Source organism: Anomaloglossus baeobatrachus, chromosome 8 (assembly GCF_048569485.1).
Source record: "Anomaloglossus baeobatrachus isolate aAnoBae1 chromosome 8, aAnoBae1.hap1, whole genome shotgun sequence".
NCBI lineage: Eukaryota > Metazoa > Chordata > Amphibia > Anura > Aromobatidae > Anomaloglossus > Anomaloglossus baeobatrachus.
In genome coordinates, this window is record NC_134360.1 from 106,146,393 (window position 1) to 106,165,879 (window position 19,487).

The following is a 19,487-nucleotide window of genomic DNA, read 5'->3' on the forward strand; positions in this document are numbered from 1 at the left end:
GACATTGAGTCTCTGCCTATTTTAATTCCTAAATAAGTGATGTAGTGGGGGGCTATGGCTACTTCTATTCCCTCACATTGCTTGTTTCCCAGGGGTGTCAAATATAGATAGAATCTGACATTTACTGATGTTTATCCTGTAGCTCGAGAAGGAGCCAAAGTACGCCAGTTTGTCTATTACGTTGTTCAGATAGTTTTCTGGGTCTGACATAAATAAAAGCATATCGTCTGCAAAGCAGGTTAGTTTTATCTCACTAAGTTTTTTATTTTTTACAAAAGTTTAACATAAGTAATTTCGTTCTTCTTCACAATTGTGTCCCACTTGTTGTTGATTCTTCAACAAAAAAAATTAAAATTTTTAATCTTTGTTTGAAGCCTGAAATGTGGGAAAAGGTTGAAAAGTTCAAGGGGGCCAAATACTTTCACAAGCCACTGTACCTATGTGGTTATCTGTTGGTCAGAGGAATTGTTTTATATCCAGTGTAGCCCCAAAAATTATATACCCAGTTAAATATAAAAAAAATCTGTATAAAAATGTTATTACTAGATTTACATAGACCACAAAGAGAAGCTCTAGGTCATGTTTGACTTCTGCAGTCACTGTAGGTGCTCACAACATCAGTGACAGAGTCCACAGGGATTGCTCTGCATGACATCTCAATGTCGGGTGACTTTCCTGATGACCACACTTGCTGAATCTGGCAATCATGCGACTATACACCACTCTAGAGACAACATAATGCTAGATAATGCTGCCATAACTCAATTCAGATTTTAAAAATAACCCTATTGAAGTCTGTATACATTTTCTTTTGGGTGGGTATTACCCTGTATATTTCTAAAATGCGTTAATAGGGACTTAAGACAGTGAAAGTGTTTGTGATTTTATGTTGTGTTTGCAGACAGTTTTAGCTACTACATATACTGTATATAGTGCTGGTAGTGTCATATTTTTTGGGAACAGCCCATCTGATCACAAATGTTTTTTCACAGGGCAAACGAGGGAATATCTGCAGACCTGATGAGAGGAGTTTACACAGATGTCGGACAAACCCTATTGCGTGGGTTCAAGGAAAACTTGAAGGAGGTTAGTCTGTGTATTGTTATTTTTTTTTTTTTTAAGGGGGGCATATAAAGGCGATTGTTCCTGCCGATACCATTGTGCATTAAACAGATTAACTGGTTTCATTAATCTGATAATGAACAAGAGCCATAAATGTATGGCTGTATGTAATGCTGGTCATAGGTTTTAATCCTGCACCATGGTAAATTTACAGCTAAGGATTAAAGCTTCGTCTACTGCAATCAAGTAGGCGCAGGTCAAATGTCTGGCTGTCAAACAGCCAAGGACCCTAAGGGGTGCTTGACACACAGTGAGATCGCTGCTGAGATCGCTGCTGAGTCACGGTTTTTGTGACCTCATTAGCGATCTCGCTGCGTGTGACACTGAGCAGCGATCTGGTCCCTGCTGTGAGATCGCTGCTCGTTACACACAGCCCTGGTTTGTTTTTTTATTGTTGCTCTCCCGCTGATAAGCACACATCGCTGTGTGTGACAGCGAGAGAGCAACAATCCTGAATGTGCAGGGAGCAGGAGCCGGCGCCTGACAGCCTGCGGTAAGCTGTAACCAAGGTAAACATCGGGTAACCAAGGTGGTTACCCGATATATACCTTCGTTACCAGCCTCCGCCGCTCTCACGCTGCCAGCGTTGGCTCCCAGCTCTCTGCACATGTAGCTGCAGTACACATTGGGTAATTAACCCGATGTGTACTGTAGCTAGGAGTGCAGGCAGCAAGCGTTAAGCGCGGCTCCCTGCTCTCTGCACATGTAGCTGCACTACACATCGGGTAATTAACCCGATGTGTACTGTAGCTAGGAGAGCAGGAAGCCAGCGCTCAGTGTGCGCGGCTCCCTGCTCTCTGCACATGTTGCAGCACAGCGACGTGTGTCGTTATGATCGCTGCTTCGGCTGCTGTGTTTGACAGCTAAGCAGCGATCATAACAGCGACTTACAAGGTCGCTGATACGTCACAGAAAATGGTGACGTAACAGCGACGTCGTCGCTGTTGCTTAGTGTGAACCCAGCTTAAGGTGAAGCCCACAGTTGTTTATTACTGCTGGTAATTGGTTGATTACCAATACCTCTTTCATTTAAGAGGACTTTTTGGCAAGTTAAACTGACTAATGATAAATGGGCTGAAGAGCTGAATAAGGCATGGTTGGTTTTATATACTTCTCCTATTGCAGAGATATTGGCTTTTAAAGTTTTTACAAGTAGTTTATTTAATGTGCTAATTTCCTCTTCATCCAGGGGGACACTAACAGAGATTCTTCTCTTATTTCGTTTACTTATTCCCCTGTTTGATGTTGCCTAATCACTGTAAAAGTCCGGATACGCGCGGTTTCAAATGTACCCGGGTGTCGGACCCGGGCCCAGGATTCTGGGTATTAGTCCGGATCTGGCACTGGGGAAATTAAAAATAAAAAAGGAAAAATAAAGAAAATAAGACTGAAGTAAGCGCTTCATACTTACCGAGGCTCCGGCGCGGCTGTACACTGCTTCCGCAGCCTCTCCTTCAATTCCTGGGCCGCTAATTATTGCTCATCCATATCAACTGTTTTCCCTGCCCACCAGCCATCCTGGTGTCTGTGAGTGGTTGAAGTCAGACGCGCCCTAACAGCCTGTGTGACAACGTCTGCCTGCAATTAATTACAGGCGTTGTCTGCAGGTCAATATCTGGGTATAAAAATAAATAAGTAAATTATTTGGCGTAGGGTCCCCCGTTATTAGGATACCCAGCACAGATAAAGCATACGGCTACAGGCTGCAGCCCCCAGCCATGCGCTTATCTTGGCGTTGTATCAAAATAGGAGGAACCACATGCGGCTTATTTTTTTTGTAATTATTTAAATAAATAATTTTAAAGAACTGCGTGTGGTACCCCCCCACAAAATAAAATACCCAGCCAAAATAAAGCCCGACAGCTAGGGGCTTGTATTCTCAGACTGGGAAAGCCCATGTTTATTGGGTCGCTCCCGGACTAAAAATAGCAGCCTGCAGCTGCCCAGGTATGACTTATCCATTAGATGCAACAAGCTCGGCGCTTTACCCTACTCTTCCTGATTGCCCACAGCTGCCACTAAGCTCTAGATTATAAATGGCAGACATCTATGAGACCCCCCCCATTACTAATCTCTAAGTGAAAGTAAATAAACACAAACACCAAAAAATCCTTTATTTGAAATAAAATACAAAAAAACACCCTCTTTTACCACTTTATTAACACCCAAAACACCCATGCAAGGCTGACATAATCCACACGAGGTCCCACAATGATTCAGCTCTGCTACATCTGAACTGATAGCATGCTGGAACATGATATAACATTAAAATATACAAAAAAAAAAACAGTTGTCTGCCAGGAAGTGCAAATTTGGTGCTGAAATGTCTGCACCAGATTTCAACACCAAATTTGAACCTCCTAGGAGAATTTTTTTTTTTTTATTTCATTCTTGGACCAAGAGATGCAAATTTGGTGATGACATTTTTGAACCATATTCATGCAGCCAATCTACACCTGGCAAAAAAACACATTAAAACCGCATGAGGTATGATGTGGTAGTGATGCGAGATTTAGAATGGGTACAGGAATATGGTGTAAAACATTTCAGCACCAAATATGCATCTCTTGGCAAAAAAAAACGAGTTTTTGCCAGGAGATACTGGTAAGTTTACTCAGTTTAATAAGGTCACCTGAGGTCTTCTGAGGTAAAGTTACCTGCGGTCACAGGTGTAGGACCGTGGGAACCTCCAGCTGTGACTGCAACTAACCTAAGTGACGTCACCGCTGATCACTGCAGCGCATTCATTCTCTGCCTGAAGCTCACAGCAGGCAGTCATGTTCCATGATCACGCGCTGTCAGTTCAAATGTAGCAGAGCATCATGGGACCTCGTGTCATGGACCTGCATGGATGTTTTTGTGGTTAATAAATTGGGGAAAGATGGTGTTTTCTTGTATTTTATTCCAAATAGAGGATTTTTTTCGGTGTTTGTGTTTATTTACTTTCACATACAGATTAGTAATAGGGGGTCTCATAGATGCCTGCAATTACTAATCTAAAGCTTAGTGTCAGCTGTGGGCTGCCATTAACCTATTATATTACCCCAATTGCCACCACACCAGGACAATCTGGAAGAGTCTGGTAAAGCGCCGAACTTGTCGCATTTAATGGATGCGACAATCCTGGGCGGCTGCAGACTGCTTTTTTTAGGCTGGGAGGGCCCAATAAGCATGGGCCTCCCCAGTCTTAGAATACCAGCCCCTAGCTTTCAGGCTTCATCTTGGCTGGGTATCAAAATTGGGGGGACCGCACGCCGGTTGTTAACAAATATTTATTTAAATAATTTAAAGGCGCATGTGATTCCGTTTAGTTTAATACACAGCAACGATAAGCGCACGGATGGGGACTGCAGCCTGTAGCCGTTGGCATTATCTGTGCTGGATATTATAATATGGGGGGTCCCTACACCAATTTCTTAATTTATTTTTATACCAAGATAGATGCAGACAGTGTAGAGAGAAAAAATTCCAGCGAGAGAATCTTCTAATATCCAAGACTTTAATTAATCCATAAAAGATAGATGCAGACAGCACCTGTGATTGGAAGCTAGGGGGGTGGCTCATCTCTAGTGTCTGAGTTCGGTTCGGTTCGTCGAACGGAGGCTCGTTCGACGAACCACTCAAACCCCATTGAAAACAATGGGAGGCAAACACAAACACATAAAAACACATTATACATGTTCACATACAGTTAATAAACATTGCCATAACACTTACAGGTCCCTGCGACGTGTCCTGCACTCTGTGTCCCGCCGCTTTTCCTTCCGATAATCACTGCGTCCTCCCGGTAACCAGCACTGATGATAGGACCTATCGTGACGTCAAGATAGCATGTGACCAGTCACGTGTCTATTATCTCATTGGCTACAGACTGGTCACATGGCTAGACGTCATGCTAGGTCCTGTCAGTGCATCTCTCCGGTACGCGGGGATCGTTCCAGCATCTCCGTGTACTGGCGAAATGCTCTGACACATGGTCTGCTTCCCCGTCCATGCATCTCGGCGCTCTTTACAGAGTCACCCCACATGCAAGGACTGAATGCCACAGCCGGTGAATAACGGAGATCACCGTTTCTATAGCAACCCGCCTGTCAGCGGTGACATCACCGCTTACAGCACGCAGCTTCTGATCACTCACTGAGTGAATAGACTGCACGGGAGCAGCAGCATTCTTCTTCCCATGATGTGCTGTCTGATGTAGCAGAGCTGCATGGGTTGAAGGAGAAAGAAGACAGAAGACCAGGATCATGGAGGGATGAGAGGGAGTAATAAACATGGAGTCTCTAATGTGTCTGTGTATTTATTTCTATTAAAGTATTTTTTCTCTGTGTGGTGTTTTTTTTCAACCCTTTATTGGAGATTCTTAATGGCTGGGTCAAACTTACCTGACATTAAGAATCTCTGGCTTAATACTAGCTAGTAAAATAAAGCTAGTATTAACTCATTACCCAGCAAGCCACCCGGCTTCAGGGCTGCTGGAAGAGTTGGATACAGCGCCAGATGATGGCGCTTCTATGAAAGTGCCAATTTCTGGGGCGGCTGCGGACTGCAATTCACAGCGGAGGGGCCCAGAAACCTCAGGCTTACCTGTGCTGCGAATTCCAATCCCCAGCTGCCTAGTTGTACCTGGCTGGACAGAAAAATGGGGCGAAGCTCACGTCAATTTTTTTTTTTTTTTAATTATTTCATGAAATTCATGAAATAATTCAAAAAATGGCTTCCCTATTTTTTTAGTTCCCAGCCGGGTACAAATAGGCAGCTGGGGGTTGGGGGCAGCCATACCTGGCTAGCATACAAAAATATGGCGAAGACCACGTCATTTTTTTGGTGGGCAAAAAACTCCTGCATACAGTCCTGGATGGAGTATGCTGAGCCTTCTAGTTCTGCAGCTGCTGTCTGCTCTCCTCCATACAGACAGGCAGCAGACAGCAGCTGCAGAACTACAAGGCTCAGCAAACTCCATCCAGGACTGTATGCAGGAGTTTTTTGCCCCCCCCCCAAAAATTACGTGGACTTCGCCATGTTTTTGTATGCTAGCCAGGTACAGCAGGCAGCTACAGGCTGCCCCCAGCTGCCTATTTGTACCCGGCTGGGAACCAAAAATATAGGGAAGCCCTTTTTTTTTTTTTTAAATTATTTCATGAATTTCTTGAAATAATTAAAAAAACAAAAAAAATGACATGCGCTTCGCCTAATTTTTGTATCTAGCCAGGTACAACTAGGCAGCTGGTGATTGGAATCTGTAGCGCAGGGTGCCCAAGGTTTCTGGGCACCCTCACTGTGAATTGCAGTCCACAGCCGCCCCAGAAATTGGCGCTTTCATAGAAGCGCCATCTTCTGGCGCTGTATCCAACTCTCCCAGCTGCCCTGGTGACGGGTGGCTCGCTGGGTAATAATTGGGTTAGGGCTAGCTTTATATTATCAACTGGCCCTAAGCCCGAAATTCATGGTGTCACGCCAATATTAGACATGGCCACCATGAATAATAGGTACAGATAAAAAAAACACAGCACACAGAAAAATATTTTTATTAGAAATAAAACACAACACAATTAGTGACTCCATCTTTATTGAAATAAAGAACCCCCCCTCTGCAGTAATCCTGAGTCAAGGGTCCCGCGCCATCCAATCCGGATCCAATATCATCTGATCGGTTTGCTGGAAGGCAAAGCGATCAGATGATGTGTCAGGTTCAAGGGCCTGAATCACATGACACAGCAGCTGATTGTATAAACGGCTTTTATACAATCAGATGATGCATCAGTGCTAAAAAAAACAAACAAACTACATACTTCAGAGCAGACTCTTGTCCGACAGCATCAGCTGATAGTTTAGCTGGCCGGGCGGTAAAAAGCCGGCCTTATCGCTCGACTTATAGTGTCAGCTGATTCAGTCAGGTGACCGCATCAGCTGATCATCACCAGGTCTGAGAGAGAGAAAAGAGACGAGAGAGAAAAGAGACGAGAGAGAAAAGAGACGAGAGAGAAAAGAGACGAGAGAGAAAAGAGACGGAGAGAGAAAAGAGAGGGAGAGAGAGAAGAGGAGAGAGAAGAGAGAGAGAGAAGAGAGACAAAAGAGAGAGAGAAGAGAGGAGAGAGAGGGAGAAAGAGAGAAGAAAGCGAAGAGAGAGAGGAGAGAGCAATGCAGCTTCATTCCGTGAACTGCTCCGATTTTAGAGGTGTGTCCCGCAGCTCACAGCTGATGTCCGGCTCCTCCCCTCAATGCATAATTAAATTAAATTATAATTCTAAATAAATAATAATTATAATTTAAAATTAAAAATAAATTAAATTCTTTTTACCGGGGCGGCCGGGACTTGAACTCGTGAACTAATGCTTCTTAGGGGAGAGCTCTAACCATTGAACCACTGGCTCTAATAAGAAACATAGGCAGATTTGGTAATCATTAGCTCTATACTGCAGTAGAGAATCTAGAAGCAGATTGTTCAGCTGCAAGGATGGGTGGATGGATGGATAGGCGGATGGATGGGCGGATGGGCTGGCAAACACCGGCAGTATCGCACTCATCACCGCACACACGCAGGCACTACAACCACCATCATCACCGCAGGCACTACAACCACCATCATCCTCCCCTCAGTGCATAATTAAATTATAATTATAAATAATAATTATTTTAAAATTAAATTAAATTCTTTCCCGGGACGGCCGGGACTTGAACTCATGAACTAATGCTTCTTAGGCGAGAGCTCTAACCATTCAGCTACTGACTCGAATGAGAAACATAGGAAGATTTGGTCATCTTGATATACATCTGCATTGCAGACTGAAAGCTCTGCTGACAGCGCAATTCACTTCAGGTGCTGCGTGGAGAGGACACAGCGATCGTGTTCTACGGGGCTTCCTGTCATCTTCATGTAGCAGAGCTGACGGTGTTGTGTGGATTACATCGGACCTGGATTGTTCTTTGGGGATTAATAAAGAGTTAAATGAGGTGTTTTTTGTCTTTTATTCCAAATAAAGGATTTTTCGTTGTGTGTGTTTATTTACTTTCACTTAGTTTAATCCAGAGCAATTCGGGATGAGCCTGGTAGAGTCCCGGGACTGCCGCATCTACAGTCATATGAAAAAGTTTGGGCACCCCTATTAATGTTAACCTTTTTTTTTTTATAACAATTTGGGTTTTTGCAACAGCTATTTCAGTTTCATATATCTAATAACTGATGGACTGAGTAATATTTCTGGATTGAAATGAGGTTTATTGTACTAACAGAAAATGTGCAATCTGCATTTAAACAAAATTTGACCGGTGCAAAAGTATAGGCACCTCAACATAAAAGTGACATTAATATTTTGTAGATCCTCCTTTTGCAAAAGTAACAGCCTCTAGTCGCTTCCTGTGGCTTTTAATGAGTTCCTGGATGAAGGTATATTTGACCATTCCTGTTTACAAAACAATTCCAGTTCAGTTAAGTTTAATGGTCGCCGAGCATGGACAGCACGCTTCAAATCATCCCACAGATTTTCAATGATATTCAGGTCTGGGGACTGGGATGGCCATTCCAGAACATTGTAATTGATCCTCTGCATGAATGCCTGAGTAGATTTGGAGTGGTGTTTTGGATCATTGTCTTTCTGAAATATCCATCCCCTGCGTAACTTCAACTTCGTCACTGATTCTTGCACATTATTGTCAAGAATCTGCTGATACTGAGTTGAATCCTCAACTTTAACAAGATTCCCGGTGCCGGCATTGGCCACACAGCCCCAAAGCATGATGGAACCTCCACCAAATTTTACTGTGGGTAGCAAGTGCTTTTCTTGGAATGCCGTGTTTTTTTGCCTCCATTCATAACACCTTTTTGTATGACCAAACAACTCAATCTTTGTTTCATCAGTCTACAGGACCTTCTTCCAAAATGTAACTGGCTTGTCGAAATGTGCTTTTGCATACCTCAGGCGACTCTGTTTGTGGCGTGCTTGCAGAAACGGCTTCTTTCGCATCACTCTCCCATACAGCTTCTCCTTGTGCAACGTGCGCTGTATTGTTGACCGATGCACATTGACACCATCTGCAGCAAGATGATGCTGCAGGTCTTTGGAGGTGGTCTGTGGATTGTCCTTGACTGTTCTCACCATTCCTCTTCTCTGCCTTTCTGATGTTTTTCTTGGCCTGCCACTTCTGGGCTTAACAAGAACTGTACCTGTGTTCTTCCATTTCCTTACTATGTTCCTCACAGTGGAAACTGACAGTTTAAATCTCTGAGACAACTTTTTGTATCCTTCCCCTGAACAACTATGTTGAATAATCTTTGTTTTCAGATCATTTGAGAGTTGTTTTGAGGAGCCCATGATGCCACTCTTCATAGGAGATTCAAATAGGAGAACAACTTGCAAGTGGCCACCTTAAATACCTTTTCTCATGATTGGATACACCTACCTATGAAGTACAAAGCTCAGTGAGGTTACAAAACCAATTTAGTGCTTTAGTAAGTCAGTAAAAAGTAGTTAGGAGTGTTCAAATCAAGAAATTGATAAGGGTGGCCATACTTTTGCACCGGTCAAATTTTGTTTAAATGTGGATTGCACATTTTCTGTTAGTACAATAAACCTCATTTCAATCCAGAAATATTACTGAGTCCATCAGTTATTAGATATATGAAACTGAAATAGCTGTTGCAAAAACCCAAATTGATCTAAAGAAAAAAGGTTAACATTAATAGGGGTGAACAAACTTTTTCATATGACTGTAATTGATGAGGCAATTCCGGGCGGCTGCTGAGTGATATTATTAGGGTGGTGGTCTCCCCATGATGTGGCGCTCTCCATCCTGACAATACCAGCCTCCAGCCATGTGGCTTTATCCTGGCTGGTATCAAATATGGGGGGAACCGCATATTTTTTTTATTATTTATTCATTTATTTTACTGCACGATATAGACCCGCCCGCCGGCGGCTGTGATTGGTTGCAGTGAGACAGCTGTCACTCATCGTGGGGGCGTGTCTGACTGCAACCAATCATGGGCGCCGGTGGTCGGGGAAAGCACGGAATAACTAATTGAATAATGAAGCGGCAGCTATTTTCAAAAGAGGAAAAGCCGCTGGAGATTTGTGACAGCCGTGCAGCGAGACGCCCGTGATCAGTGAGTAGGAAAGAGAGAAGGGTTGTGCTGGGGACGCAGGACGCTTGCAGATACGCAACATGCGCACATACTTACTGTGAAAAGCCATGCTTTTGGTGATCGAACCGTTCTTGAACGGAACTCGAACTGCCGAACTTTTAGCAAATCGTTCGAGTTCGTCGAACGACTTGAACACCCCCCAAAATCCCTCAAACATGAAATTGGCGAACCTCGAACTTCGAACATCGCTCATTTCTATCTGACACGCTGTCAATCAGTGTGGGGGCGCGTCTGACTGCATCAATCACAGGCACCGGTGGTTGGGAAAGCAGTGCATATGGATGAGCATTAAGTATCGGCCCTGGAAGTGAATGCAAGGCCTGGAAACAGCGTACAGCTGTGCCGGAGCCTTGATAAATAGTGCACTTGCTCCTATCTCCCTATCCATTCTACCACCATTTTTAATCGCTTGATTCTGGACCCCATAGACCTAAATGGTTACCGTAATTCGGCCCGGAATTGAATTTTAAAAACCAGATAACCGGTATCCGTCTGTCCCGGTTATCTGCGAGTCCGCTCATCACTAGAGATGAGCGAACCGGTCGCGGTTCGTCTCGAGTTCGGTTCGCCGAACGGAGGTCTCGTTCGAGTTCGGTTCGGCGAACGTTCGACGAACCACTCGAATTGCATAGGAAACAATGGTAGGCAATCACAAACACATAAAAACACCTAGAAAACACCCTCAAAGGTGTCCAAAAGGTGACAAACAACTCACAACACAAACACATGGGAAAGTGACAAGGACATATACTCATGTGAAAACAAAAGAAAAGGACAAGGAAGAAAGAGAAGGTGTCACAGATATAGGCATGGCACGCCCTTCTAAAATCATGTAAAACACCACAAGGTGACTCCAAGCGGAGTCTCCCTTTTTTCCAAAAATTGGGCCCCACACACACCCACCCCTTCAGTGGCAGCACTTGTGCCCCAGTTGTACACTTCACAGCTAGATTTGCATCAAGCACATTCAAAAATACGCTATACTTAACCGTCCCCAGGATGACACCGGGGTAGGTAGCAAAGTCTTTCCTGATCCCAGCTCTGTGCATCTTGGATCATTTTTAAAAACAATGTAAGCAAGGGTTACTCCAAACGGAGTCTCCCTTTTTTCCAAAAATTGGACCACACACACACTCACCCCTTCAGTGGCAGCACTTGTGCCCCAGTTGTACACTTCACAGCTAGATTTGCATCAAGCACATTCAAAATACACAAGCATTTACTCTCCCCAGGATGACACAGGGGTAGTAAATTCCTTGTGGATCCATGACTTGTTCATTTTGATGAACGTTAGTCTGTCCACATTGTCACTGGACAGACGCGTGCGCTTATCTGTCAGCACACACCCAGCAGCACTGAAGACACGTTCAGAGACAACGCTGGCAGCTGGACATGACAAAATCTCCAAGGCGTAAGTGGAGAGCTCTGCCCATTTTTCAAGATTTGAAGCCCAAAATGAGCAAGGCTCCATTTGCAAAGTAATGGCATCGAAGTTCATTTGGAGATACTCCTGTATCATCCTCTCCAGCCGTTGACTATGTGTCAGACTTGTTGTCTCTGGTGGCCTTGCAAAGGAGGGTCTAAAAAAATTATGAAAAGATTCAATAAAATTGCTGTTACCAGCACTAGATACGGTGCTACTGGTACGGGTAGACTGTTGAAGAAAACGAGACCGTCCCATGTTTGTCAAGTTACAACTGGGAGATTCACTCCCTGCACCTACACGGTTGTTTGGTGGAAAAGCCGAGCTAAGATCGAGTAACAGCTTCTGCTGATACTCCTGCATACGTGCGTCCCTTTCTATGGCTGGAATTATGTCACAAAATTTGGACTTGTACCGGGGATCTAATAGTGTGGCAAGCCAGTAGTCATCATCACTTCTAATTTTGACAATACGAGGGTCATGTTGGAGGTAGTGCAGCAAGAAGGCACTCATGTGTCTTGCGCAGCCATGCGGACCAAGTCCACGCTGTGTTTGTGGCATAGAGGTGCTAACCGTTCTTTTTTCCTCTGACATCTCCCCCCAACCTCTTTCAACTGAAATTTGACCAAGGTCTCCCTCATCCGCTGAGTCTTCCATGTCCATGGACAGTTCGTCCTCCATTTCTTCATGTTCTCCTGCACCTTCCTCATCATTTCGCCTGCTACCATGCGCCCTTGTTGATCCCTGTCCCCCATGGTCCCATGCCTGCCGCGTTGGTGATGATGAACGTCTGGACCTTGGTGATGTTGTTGTGTCTTGCGCATATGAATCCTCCTGAAGTTCCTCCCCTTCCTGTTGTCCCACCCCCTGACTCCGAATAGTGTTTAGCGTGTGCTCCAGCATGTAAATGACTGGAATTGTCATGCTGATAATGGCATTGTCAGCGCTAAACATATTCGTCGCCATGTCGAAACTGTGCAGAAGGGTGCATCGGGCCTTGATCTGAGACCACTCCATCAGGGTGATCTGCCCCACCTCTGCATCTCGTTGGCCCAGGCTATACGTCATGACGTATTGCACCAGGGCTCGGCGGTGCTGCCACAGTCGCTGTAACATGTGGAGAGTCGAATTCCAGCGTGTCGCCACATCGCATTTCAGGCGATGAACTGGCAGGCCGAAAGACATCTGGAGCGATGCAAGTCGCTCAGCAGTGGTGGTTGAACGGCGGAAGTGAGCAGACAGTTTTCGTGCCCTGTTGAGAAGGCCATCTAGGCCGGGATAGTGTGTTAAAAATTGCTAGACAACAAGGTTCAACACGTGAGCCATACAAGGCACGTGTGTCACCTTGCCCAGGCGAAGGGCCGCACCCAGGTTTGCAGCATTGTTGCACACGGCCTTACCAGGCTGCAGGTTGAGTGGAGACAACCATTTATTAAACTCAGTCTCCAGAGCTGCCCACAACTCATCCGCTGTGTGACTCCTACTTCCAAGACATGTCAAGCTAAAGACCGCCTGATGCCGTTGCGCTCTGCTGCCAGCATAGTAATGAGGGGTGCGTGATTCCTTCTGCGCAGTGAGAACGCTGGTGGCCTGACCAGGCAGGCTTGGGGCGGAGGTGGAGGACCCAGGTGAGGTGGAGGAGGCAGAAGCAGTGGCGGAACTTGGACAGACAGAGGATTGACACACAAGTTGTGGGGACGGCAAGACTTGTGCAGCAGACCCTTCACCATCTATCACCATAGTTACCCAGTGCCCAGTCAGCGACATGTAACGTCCCTGTCCATGCTTACTGGTCCAAGTATCGGTGGTGAAATGCACCCGTTCACACACAGAGTTTCTCAAGGAAGCGGTGATGTTGTGTGCGACATGCTGGTGTAGCGCGGGCACACCTTTCTTAGAGAAGTAGTGGCGACTGGGCATCTGGTACTGGGGCACAGCGACAGACATAAGGTCTCTAAAATCCTGTGTGTCCACCAGGCGGAAAGGCAGCATTTCGGTAGCCAAAAGCTTACAGAGGGATAAAGTCAACCTCTTAGCTTTGTCATGGGTCGCAGGAAATGGCCTTTTATTTGTCCACATCTGAGGGACAGAGATCTGGCTGCTGTGTGTAGACGGTGTTGAGTAGGGTGTCCCTGGAAAAATGCAGGTTTGTGAGGAAAGTGCAGGCGTAGACATGATGTTGCCTTCATCCAACGTTGGTGCTATCGATGTCTGAGAGAGCTGTACACACGCACTTGTTTCCCTTTCCAAACCAACTGACGACCTACCAAGCAAACTGCCTGTTGCGGTTACAGTGGTGGAAGTTGTGCGTGGAAAACCAGGTGTGACAGCTGTCCCCACAGTCCTAGAAGATGAAGAGTGTGCGGATGCACTGGAAGGGGCAGGCGGTGGATGGTTCGCTCCGCTAGGCCGCATTGCAGCACGGTGAGCTTCCCATTGGGACATATGATATTTATTCATGTGACGATTCATGGAAGAAGTTGTCAAACTGCTGAGGTTTTGCCCTCTACTAACAGAATCACGACAAATTTTTCAGATCACATAATTTGGGCGATCTTTTGCTATGTCAAAAAAGGACCAGGCTAGGCAAGGCTTAGAGGGCATGCAACCTGCTGATCCACCCCGACTAGTGCTCAGAGGCACAGTGGTGGCTGAGGATGCAGTTGTAGACATGCTACCAGTACTCCGACTCTGTCCAGGAAGGCGCAAGGTAACTTCGTCGTCAGTTGCATCCTCCTCCACCGTCTCTGTTGACCTCCTCGAGGGCCTGACTGTGGGTTGACAGTAGGTGGGATCTAGAACTTCCTCATCAATTGTTGTGTTTGCACTCCCCTCACCCTCAGACCGAGCCTCTTCTTGCCCTGACCGAATATTTAAGTTGTCATCCCAATCTGGTATCTGCGTCTCATCGTCATCAGTATGTTCCTCATTGTCTATTACAACAGGTGTTTCAGTTTGTGAATAAGGGTCAACATTATGCTCAGAAACTTGGTCATCACGGCCTGAATCAGAGTCACAAAGGTTCTGGGCATCACTGCAGACCATTTCCTGGTCTGTACTCACTGTAGCTTGGGAGCAGACCTCTGATTCCCAGGCTATAGTGTGACTGAACAGCTCTGCAGACTCAGCCATCTCAGTTCCACCATACTGTGCAGAGCGGATGGAGACTTCAGAGCTGGGAGAAAGCAAGTGTGATTGGGATGACAACTCAAAGGACTGGTGTTTTTTGGATGCGGTAGTTGAGGTGGAGGAGAGGGCACTTGTTGGACCACTTGAGATCCATTAAAGCATTTTCTTTTTTTGGCCATCATCTACCTTTGTTGCAGTTGTTCGTGTCCATAAAAAAGGGAGCACATCGGATTGTCCACGGTAAGTAGTAGACATCTTACTTTTGCTGGAAGATGGTCTATCTTCAGCAGATGTTAATGGAGCTTTGCCACCTTCCCCACGGACAAACCCTTTTTTTCCTTTTCCAACACGCCTCTTCCCCTTTCCACCAGCATCTGTCATTTTGCCACTCATTTTGATTGCGACAAGATTGTGCACTTAAAATGTGGTAGTAAAAATTGAGAGGTGGTGTAGATTGCAGCGGTGGTCTATCTTTATTAACAGCAGAATAAACAACAATAACTATCCCTGACAATGCAACTACGGCCCTTAAACTGGCAGCATAGTTTGCTACTATAATGGCTTAGTAACAATGAGTTTGAGTGTGCAATGCAGAGGTGCTGCACATAGGTTTGCACCAGTGGGACAATAATAGAAGTCCAACAGCCACGTTTAGGATGCCACTAAGTTTCCTCAGTGTTTGCTAGTATAATGGCTAGGTAACAATGAGTTTGAGTGTGCAAAGGGCAGGAGGGTACAGTGGCAGGGTTGTGCGTCTGGGTAGAGGAAAGGAAGTCTCCCTTTCTATCCCTCCTAATGGGGAAATGCAGCGAGGAAATCCCTGACCTTAGCTACACAGACGCTGTCATCTTGTGTAGCTGTTAAAATCTGTTTTCACGGACCTGACTGTCACCTATGGCTCTGACCCTGCCGGTATTAGCCCTTACAAGGACTAATAGAAACTTCTATCCCTATTCTGTATAGCGCTGTGAATAGAGCGTACACCGCAGTATCGGAGACAGGAGCTACACCAGCGGTGACTGACACCAAGACGCAGAAGGCAGATAATGGCGTGCTGGAGGAAAATGTCCGTTTTTATAATGCATGGACATGTGACATGGACATCCTATCACACATGCCGTTGCTTCTCTGGCTAAAAGTCCACTTAGCTGTGTGTGCGTCTGGGATTGGCCGACATGCTGGCCCGCCCCACTACACGCGCGCGCTTAGGGAAGGAAGACCAGGGAAAAAAAAAAAATGGCGATCGCCATTATCCAAACAGCAGTGATTTGAATGTGCTGTTCCCGCACACTATACGCTGAAATTTCATAATAGTGTGAGTCACAGAGTGACTTACTCTATTACAGCGGAAAGCCAGCCAGTAATTAGCTTGTCTTTTTGCTGCTAGAACCGTTTTCGAACGTATCTAGAACTATCGAGCTTTAGCAAAAAGCTCGAGTTCTAGTTCGATCTAGAACAGCCCCCTAAATCACTCGAGCCGTGAACTGGAGAACCGCGAACCGCGCTCAACTCTACTCATCACTAGCCCCTATATCTGGTATAGGTCCATAACATTGTAGTGACAAATGTTACTCGTACGTTGCAGTTGTCCTACCCAGAAGTATGTTTTTCGAAACCCAAAACATTTTATATAAATATATTGAAAAACAGTACAATAGACACAAAGGCTGCTTGCGTAGGCAGGGATATTCAATGCATAACAAAGCAGCTTATGTGGTGAATACAAAATGCAAAGATTTTTGAATAGCTCCAGCTGATATTTAAAAAGGCTTTACTTTTGTAGTCATCACATAAGACGCTTTATGTATTGAATGTCCCTGCCTATGCATCAGTCTTTGTGTCTATTGTAATGTTTTGTTAATATATTTAAATAAAATGTTTTGGGTTTTTTTATTTGGCAAATTATACTACTTTTGGGTATTTTGTCTCCCTAAGACATTTCAGCGCCAGAAGAGGACAGTGGCAGTGGTGTAACAACACTCTGGATCTATGCCAAGCATTGGGGCATTATTCCCGATACCTGAAATAGCACCATAGCCTTGTTTCTATTGACACACAGCACAGATATCCTCCTCTCACAGGGCTTGTAATGATAGTACTCAGGGAGTGAGGAAATATTGATATGATAATACATTATTGATATGATAAGACATTTATTTTAGGAGTTTGCTTATTTTCTCTGTATTATGCTATCTTCTTATGATTGGACATTGTCATACAGGAGAAAAAGTAAATGACCGAGAGAAGAATCCGTTACCATGCACTTGGTTGAAGGGGAAATTAGCTTTTAGGCAATTAGCAGATTACAGATAAAAATATATACAGTATATTAGAAAAAAATATATCTATCTACCAGTACCTTTTTTTTTTTTTTTTTTTTTTTTTTTTTTTAGACTTTTTGTTGCCGTACTCCTGTGAATTTCACATTTGAATTAATATGTAAATGATACTTTAAGTTCTCTGGGCACTTAACAAGCCAGTCTCAGGGTTATTTCCCAACATAGCTGTCATGAACGGTCACACCAGAATCCCACTGTTTACAGATTTGTCAAGAACAAGACTACTGTCTAGCGCTTCCTTATTGTCAGGTAAATTTCGGAACTGCCGGACAATAAGTAAATGAGGCTGCTGAGCTAATAATGCCAAATATTGGACGTCTCACAGCAAGGGTAAATGTATATATCACCGATTCCCACTAATGGAATATATGTATACCTCAGTACCCTTAATGATAGCACAACAATAATTCTATGCAATAATAATTACGCTGCCACCACCCAACTTTAGGGGTAGCTGGGGACCCGTTTCAGATAGCAGAAGACTTTGTGTTTGGGGGTCGTATATAGAGCGAGGAAAGATGCTATTATATTTTATATATTTAATCCAAAATAGAAGGCAGTGTTTATAAAAATATACAAGAATTTACAAAAGGGAACAATGCAAATACCGTATACAATTACATAAAATAAAAGGAAAAATGAAAGATTACTACACCTGGTCACGATAATGACTCAGTTATAGGGGAGAGGCACCCCCAGGAAATGGACAATCCTATACACAGAATGTATATCCTCTAGGCATTGACACACAGGGTAATGAGACATTGGCTTATATTAACATCAGTCCCACCCGCAGCCCCCACCTCTGCTGACATCATGTAAGGGAGGGGGTTTTCCCTCTTCCAGAATTATGAAATCCTCACAGTCCTCATATCTCCGTCCTACGCGGACTATATTAATCTCATATTTTATATTATCATTTTAGCAGAAGGTGGATACCACACAAGGGGGATCTGGTATGTTCTGGGGGGCAGATATCAATTTGTGGCTCTTCCATATGTCCTACAATTAAGGTGAAATATGTGAGATGTGCATCATGGAATCTTGAGGTCAGCGGTATGCCCGCCATATCTGGGGGATATATGTATCTCGCAATATTAATACTTCCCCAACGGAGACAGTGCGGCTGTCCTCGTCTTTTCATCAGAGAAGCAGTTTTCCTGCAGGAAACTTGAACTCCGCCCTCTGTGTATAAACAAGATTGTACAGTCATGGCCAAAAGTTTTGAGAATGCTACTATATACTAAACTACTACTAAAATACTACTATAAGCAGCGCAGTGTAATGCTTAATCCATCAACGCTGAATATAGGACTTCACTAAAAGACCTGGAGCAGACTGTTCAATACATTTTATATTGCTACTGCTTACTACTACTATACTACTACTACTAATAATAATAATACTACTAAAATATTAATTTTTACAAAGTCTACTGCTTAAGTTTTTCTAATGGCAATTTGCATATACTCCAGAATGTCATAAAGAGTGATCAGCTTAACAGCAATTACTTGCAAAGTCAATATTGGCTAAGAAAATGAACTTTAACCCCCAAAACACATTTCAACAGCATTGCATTCCTGCCTTAAAAGGAGCAGCTAATATTGTTTTAGTGATTGTTCCATTAACACAGGTGAGGATGTTGATGAAGACAGGGCTGGCGATCAATCAGTCATGATTAAGTAAGAATGACACCACTGGACACTTTAAAAGGAGGCTGGTGCTTGGTATCATTGTTTCTCTTCAGTTAACCATGGTTATCTCTAAAGAAACACGTGCAGCCATCATTGCTCTGCACAAAAATGGCCTAACAGGGAAGAGTATTGCAGCTATAAAGATTGCACCTCAGTCAACAATCTATCGCATCATCAAGAACTTCAAGGAGAGAGCTTCCATTGTTGCCAAAAAGGCTCCAGGGCGCCCAAGAAGGACCAGCAAACGCCAGGACCGTATCTTAAAACTGTTTTAGCTGCGGGATTGGACTACCAGCAGTGCCGAGCTAGCTCAGCAATGGCAGCAGGTTGGTGTGAGTGCTTCTGCATGCACTGTGAGGCGGAAACACTTTGAGCAAGGCCTGGTTTCAAGGAGGGCAGCAAAGAAGCCACTTCTCTCCAGAAAAAACATCAGGGACCGACTGATATTCTGCAAAAGGTACAGGGAGTGGACTGCTGAGGACTGGGGTAAAGTCATTTTCTTAGATGAATCCCCTTTTCGATTGTTTGGGACATCTGGAAAACAGCTTATTAGGAGAAGAAGAGGTGAGCGCTACCACCAGTCTTGTCTCATGCCAACTGTTAAGCATCCTGAAACGATTCATGTGTGGGGTTGCTTC

At 44.5% G+C, this 19,487-nt stretch overlaps 1 protein-coding gene across 4 annotated transcripts in view; it reads left to right on the plus strand.

The window, feature by feature from the left end:
* Window positions 1-19,487, plus strand: part of SERHL2 (serine hydrolase like 2) — a 206,762-nt gene that overhangs the window by 177,229 nt on the left and 10,046 nt on the right. For all 4 annotated transcript variants that reach the window (XM_075320901.1, XM_075320904.1, XM_075320902.1 and 1 more), the window contains one exon: window positions 993-1,086. In XM_075320901.1, coding sequence (XP_075177016.1) covers window positions 993-1,086 — 94 coding nt within the window. The remainder of the gene's footprint in view (window positions 1-992; window positions 1,087-19,487) is intronic.